Source organism: Sorex araneus, chromosome 2 (assembly GCF_027595985.1).
Source record: "Sorex araneus isolate mSorAra2 chromosome 2, mSorAra2.pri, whole genome shotgun sequence".
Taxonomy (NCBI): Eukaryota; Metazoa; Chordata; class Mammalia; order Eulipotyphla; family Soricidae; genus Sorex; species Sorex araneus.
The window spans coordinates 306,667,323-306,674,174 of record NC_073303.1 but is presented as its reverse complement, the minus strand read 5'-3'; the positions used below and the strand labels follow the sequence as shown (position 1 = coordinate 306,674,174).

The following is a 6,852-nucleotide window of genomic DNA, read 5'->3' as shown; positions in this document are numbered from 1 at the left end:
TTCTTTTGATGATATTATTTACACTGGACATGGCATTTCTGAATATAGAAATATTCGAGTCTAATTTTTCACTTAGATACTGACAAGAGATTGTGTTCTGTGCAATATTTATGTTACATTATAAAGATTTACACACTATTTTTAGGACCAGAGTATTTCAGATACCAGTCTTGCAAAAAATCTCACAGTTTGTTACCTTTTTGTGTGCTAAATTCAAGTAAGTGGATAAGTGAGAAAGAAAATCTTGCAGCTAAAATTGCAAGTGCTGAAATAATAATTATAAAATGTAATGACTCCAGGTTCTTAGTAAATGTATTTGAGTGGGAAAGTAAGTTTAGGACAAATGCCATCTCAGCCCCATCATCACAATTAGATGTTGGCTAAAACTAACTTCCAAGGTCTGGTCAGAAGTATTTCTAAATTTCATTGCCTCAAAGCCTCTAGCTTTTAAATGATTTGTGGAAATGAATGCTTTCTCTAAAGCAATCATTAAAAAGTTTTAACTCATGTAACAGTCACTTCCTACAATGAAAAATAACCCAATCCTTGATCTTGTGACAGTGTAAATTGTGGTGACAGAAAATTCTGTTGAATAATCTGGAAAATGTAAACAGATCAAATGAAACCAATTTAGTATTAATGAAGAATGCTATGAGTATAATTACCACCAGCAGACACATTCAGTGAATCTATAAATTTGGCTGATTTGTATAGAAACACTCCATTTTGAATTTCTTTTCAATCAAATTCATAGCTATGCAGGGATATAAACAACCCCTTAAACTGCTTGAGCAGTTTGACTCAGTGTCAATTAGAGATGTTTACTTCATGCCTTAAATACATTTGTTCATTACCCACTATAACTAACTCACAAGATCCTTGGGTTATCAATAATAGAGTTTAGGGCACATACTAAATATGTATAAAACGATGAGTTTAAAAATAATTTCCCTCACAAAAGGAGGGAGAGAGAGAGAGCAAAAGGAACTGCCCTGCAGCAGAGGCGGGGTGGGGTTCGGGAGATGGGGTGGGGGTGGTGGGAGGGATACTGGGATCATTGGTGGTGGAGAATGGACACTGGTGGAGGGATGGGAACTCGAACATTGTATGACTGAAACTTAAGCACAAATCAGTTTGCAAATCTGTTTGCAAACAGTTTGAAAAGTTTGGAAATCAGTAACTGTACCTCACAGTGATTCATTAAAAAATAAAATAAGATAAATAATTTCCCTCAGCATAAGTCTCTCTTAGAATTTTAAGTCCTTTATGAAGTATGAAGATATTAAAAAAAAAAGTTAAACATTTAAAAGACAATGATAAGAGGAATCTAAAAATTCCTGTATCTAAATAATCCTCTCAGTTCCCAGCATAAAACTGGTAAAGGACAGTAGTGCTTTTTCCCTCTGTAAACTCTGCTATAAGGGAGTTAGGTCATGACCAAGGAAACCACAAGAAAGGGAGCATATGGATGCACTGCCATGAATGAATAACCAATTTACTGTACTTCTGAATTTAAATTAAATTAGTAGCCTGGCTACTAGTAGTCAGGTGGATTTCAGAAATTAATTTTATGGAAAACTTTTTTATCATGTTTGTATTTTCATTTTTCTAAAACAAAAAGCAAATTATTTCCAGATAATTTTGCTATGTTTAAAGATGGGGGTGGGGTGGTTACAAGCATACTCACCTATTCTCAACATTTATGCCTTGAGGAATCAGACCAGGGTTGACCATGTGCCAGGCAAATGCATTAACCTCTATTCTATCTTTTGATAGGATAAAGAAACCAACATGATAGTCATTCCTCTAATGGACTCAATCAGTCCCATTGTTGAACCTCATGTAGGAATTTCTTGTGTGACTTAATATTGCAGGGGGCTATGAAGAAGTCATTTTTAGAATACTTTATTTCACATGCAGAGATAATTATATAGGAACTAATGTTCCCATCAGTTAAAACTTTGGATCTATAGCCATAATGTATAACAATTAGCTGTGTAGAATCGTTCATAATTATGACCAACAGGGAAAGTAATAATTCAAGTAACATATTTATACTTAAACAGTGGGGAGTAGAGAAAAACTAATTTACAGACAGAACATGGAATTCTTAAGTAAGGACTATATGATTTTTAAAAGTTTCAAAACAAATAAGAAATAACATTTAAGGAATTCTGAATTTTTATCACTTGAAAGTTTTGTTTAGCAGGTTTCTATAAGTTTTCCAGATAAGGGCCTTGTGACCGATATAAGTATTGCTATTTAGACAAATTAGGTAGTTTATGAGCCTCTAAACTTTCCTTTCCTGAATACTAACCTGAGTTAAAAATGCATCATAACTCATTTCTGTTTTTTCAAGCTTGAAGAATGAGGCATTTAAGTGAGATGTTAAGGACTTTTTCACTCAAATAATATGTCTGTTTATTTTACCATAAATAATTAGGGAATGAATATTTATTTTAAAATGTTTTAAAAGATCAAGAACAATTTTACATATGCCATAGAGCTGCATTGTCTAATATAAGGACTAGCTGCCTTTGTCTATTGATCACTGAAATGTGAGTGATACAAAAGCACTGAATTTTTAATTTTAATTAATTAAGCAAATTTAAACTTGTAGTAGTTTTTTTTAGTTATTGGAAAACTTTTAAGAGTGTACAAGTTAGGTGTCTGAGTCAAATGAAAATTTTATGAAATCTCAATACATTGTAGTGAAAATCTACTGTAAAAATTAAGGGTTGTAAACATGAAAAAATGCTTCTGATTTTAAAGACCTTGTATGAAAATCTGTAAAATTCTAATTAATAATGTTGATATTGATAACTATTTTGCACTATATTTATATCTTGTATGTCACTAATCTAGAATTATAGGGGCATTGCTACTTTTTTTACAATTTACGTTTTAAACTTTTTAAAGTTTAATGTCCTTTGAATCAAAACTCTTTTACTGTTTATGAAAAAGAAAAAGAAAATCAAACCTACTAAGAAGGTTGTAATTGACCTCTTGGCACTTCCATCTTTCTTGAACTTGCAAAGCCCTTTCTAGCACCAAAAACAGAATGCAAAAATCATAGAATGCAAAATTCTGGATATGCAGAAAGAGTGTATGAAAGCACTAATGAGTGCACAATCAAACCTGCAAATTTTCTTCTTGTTCCCCCCAGTTGTCTTCATATCACTAACTCCAAAATTAACCTTCAACTTCCTCCCAAGTTCCCTTGGGCTATGGCTTCTGTTTTAGAATAATAAGCAATGACTTTGCTCAGCTGTGCTTCATCATGTATTAATACTAGATTCTGTCCAAGCCCGAGAACTTTCATCCTTCAGTGTGGAGAGCTTCCTCTGGGAGAAGGGTTCAAATCCCAGGAGTTTGAACACTGCCACCCGGTATTTCTTTGACATGATGTTGTACAGAATGGGATTGATGGCTGCACTGAGGTAAAAGAGGACAAAGGACACCAGGTTACAGTATTGGCTGATCTGAGCAATCTCCAGGGAACCAGGTTCGAAGGATTTGGAAAACAAATATCGTCCTACGTGGAAGGGCAACCAGCAGAGGATGAAAGCAAACACCACGACAGCTAAAGGGACAATGAGAGAGAGAGAGAGAGAGAGAGAGAGAGAGTCAATTCAAGTATAGTATAGCAATAGTATAGCGGTTCAATAGTATAGCAAATCACATTCTATTTTTAAGATGGATTTTTTGATTATGCATGGCATGACCATTGACTTCATAGCAACTTCATGCTTTGCTATTTGCCATTCCTACATTTTAACTAAGATTGAGTCTGTCTGAAACAAGGGGTCAATGATTTTCACGAGATTCCTAGTCATTTCTATTTCACAACTATTTGAGTGATTTTGTGAGTGAGTGGGCATATTAACTCAACTGACTAGACAATTTATTACCATAGCCACATTTTATATGTGTCTTAGAACAACAAAACATATTTGCATTAAAATAGTGGCACTAAGTAGAGCTTAGAATCATGTGTACTAGAGACTCACAAAATTAAAATCTCTTAGGAGCCCAGCAGACCTGCTCTTTTATTTTCTTTTTAATATTCCACATAAACTGAATATATGATGAGATTTGAGAAACACTGAGATGGATAATAATTTACCACCTACAAAAGGCAGAACTAAAGAGGAACAAACCTTATTTTTATCATCTACCCAAGTCTTATACTCAGGTAAGACTTTTTTCCCCAAAACCTTTGAATTGCCAGGTTTAGTTTTTAAAATTTAAAAATCAGAGGCAAAATAACATAAAGTATATTTTTAGTTCTTCACCACTTTCATGATTCTCTCCAAACTGTCAAGACCAATAAAAGTTAGCATTGATGTCGAGAAACAATGAATATAATTAATGACTTATGTATAAAATGAATACCCTAAACCCAATTACATGGTAACAACAGACCAACAGGGTCAAAATAGGAATAGGCTAGTCCCCAAGAGACTCTCACAGTTTTACAATCTGTTAGTCATATTGTGAAGGCCACTTGTCTAGAAAATTGAAAATTTTGCATTCTTTGAATCAGTCTGACCCTTTTAATATACAGGATTCCAGGAAGTGTAAAATGACAAATACAAAAGCATCCTGGAATGACTTCTCCGAAACTTTACATATGCAAACAGTTATAAAATGTTGACTATAGTGTGGAAATAACAGAATGCACAGATTCTGGTCTTGAAAAGGCAAGAGTTCTAATTTGCTTAGAGGTTAACACAATTTCAATTGCTTCACAGGCACATATACTAGACAAGATGAATTTATGCAATAAAGACTGCAATACTCTCCAGTCCTGCCTTCTCACCCAGATGTTTTCTGAAAGACCTTTTTTGGAGGAATAGTGAGTATCAGATGCTTTCACAGACTGCTCCGTGGGAAACCTGCCTCCCCTAGTTTATCTTGGTTTATCCTGTCTGGAGAGACAGGTAGTCATGAAAACAAATGGAGACTCCAGCGGGGTTTGTCACTGATTTCCCCATAAAGCTGTAGAAACAGCAGCAGGGAAAACAGAATTGATGCAATTATCTGAGAGTGGTGGGGGAAGGACAGGGAATGCAGGTCAGAAAGCAAATCTCAAGGTTGAAAGAAAAATGAATCATCTCTGACAGAATTAGCCACATGCATGATGGCTCTGGTTAAATGTACCACTAGCATCTTCCTAGACATTCAGAAAAGGACACAGGAACTTTAACCTCATCCACCTTTAGCACATGAGAGACCACAGTAAACGTTTAAGGAGCATTTCAGTTTTGAAGCAAAGTTTCTGGAATTACTTTTCTTAAATGCACTTCAAGGAAATAAGGGTCATTCTTTCACGAAGAGAGACATGCTAGAGATCAGAGCTAAAGAGAAAAGAGAAGCCGAGAGTCAATGACCAGGGTAGGGAAGGCAGAGAAGGACAGAGTTAGATAGAGAAGGGCAGCGCTACAAACTTGAGGCTGGGGGGAGGGGATGGTGGAAGAGACAGAGATGCCAGCATAATAGAAAACTAAGAGACCAGACAGACAAACATACTGAGCAGACAGAAAGAGATGGAGCCCGCGTGACAGAGAACCTAGGGTAAAAGGAGGGTTGGAGGGCGCGCTGCAACCCACCCAGCATCTTCACTGTTTGCTTGTGGTTCTGGTCCCGGAGCGAGGTGCCCACCGCCGCCTCGCCGCGCCTCCGCCGCCACAGCTTCCTGCTGATGAGGCTGTAGAGCACCGTGAGGCAGAAGACCGGCAGGAAGAAGAAGACGCTGGACACCCACACCATGACCGTGAGCAGCCCCGAGCGCACGGCAAACTCGGTGGCGCGGCACTCGTTGGTGTCCCGGGGGTCCGTGCCGTTCTCGTGCTCCACCCCGACCAGCACGAAGATGGGCCCGGCGCTGCAGAACGCCACGGCCCAGATGACCAGGATGACCAGCTTCACGCGGCCCTTGGTGACCACCACCTTGGCCCGCAGCGGGAAGCAGATGGCGAAGTAGCGCTCGACGCTGAGCGCGGTGATGGTGAGCACCGTGGCGTAGGTGCAGCTCTCGCTGACGAACTGGAAGAGTTTGCAGAGGAGGTCGCCGAAGTTCCAGGGCCGGTACTGCCAGAGGCGCACGAGGTCGAGCGGCATGCAGAGGAAGATGAGCAGGTCCGAGAAGGCCATGCTGGACAGGTAGAGGTTGGTGGTGGTGCGCAGCTCGCGGAAGCGCGACACCACCAGCATGGTGAGCAGGTTGCCCGCGATGCCCACCACGAAGAGCGCCACGCAGGTGGCCGTGACGCCGGCCAGCAGCGGCGCGGGGAAGAGGTGCAGCAGCTCGTCCGGCAGCGACGCGTTGTCGGCGGCCGCGTCCCAGTCGGGCTCGGGCAGCGTGAAGTTGGGTCCCGGCTCCGCGCTGGGCGTCGCGTTCCACATGCTGCCGGCACCGCCGAGCGGACTCCGGGCCGGTCCCTCTAGGCGCGAGGGAGTTGGAGACAGGAGCGGAAGCGGGGCGCGGGGAGGATGCTCGGGGCGGAGGGCGAGCGAAGGGTGGGAATCCGCGGAGCAGGTGCGATGCGGAGCCCGGGGCGGGGACCCGGAGGGGGTGGGAGGGACTGGGGAGCTGGAGCTGGAGACGAACAGGAAGGAGCGGGTGGCGAGAAGGACACGGAGGGATCGCCGCTCCTTCTGGCACCTCCCCTTACCCTCATTTGCTCCTCCAAACTCCCTCTCACCCAATCCAGCGTCCAGCGACTTCTCCCCCCAGACCTGCCAGCAGGAAAACAAGACCAGCCGGCTTCTCCCGCACGTCCCGGGGGCGCGTGAGGTCTAGGAAGCGCTGGCACTGCGGGGAGGGATCGCCGCGCGCGCTCTCCTCCT

General features: G+C 41.3%; 1 protein-coding gene across 1 annotated transcript; it reads right to left on the bottom strand.

Annotated features, from left to right (window-relative positions):
• Positions 1 to 2,855: 2,855 nt before the first annotated feature.
• On the bottom strand, positions 2,856 to 6,553 carry GHSR (growth hormone secretagogue receptor). The gene is made up of 2 exons (XM_004621355.2): positions 5,613 to 6,553; positions 2,856 to 3,583 (listed from the first exon to the last, which is right to left on the bottom strand). The coding sequence occupies exons 1-2, from the start codon at positions 6,406 to 6,408 to the stop codon at positions 3,279 to 3,281; spliced, it is 1,101 nt and encodes a 366-aa protein (XP_004621412.2). The 5' UTR covers positions 6,409 to 6,553; the 3' UTR covers positions 2,856 to 3,278.
• Between the last annotated feature and the right edge of the window lie 299 nt (positions 6,554 to 6,852).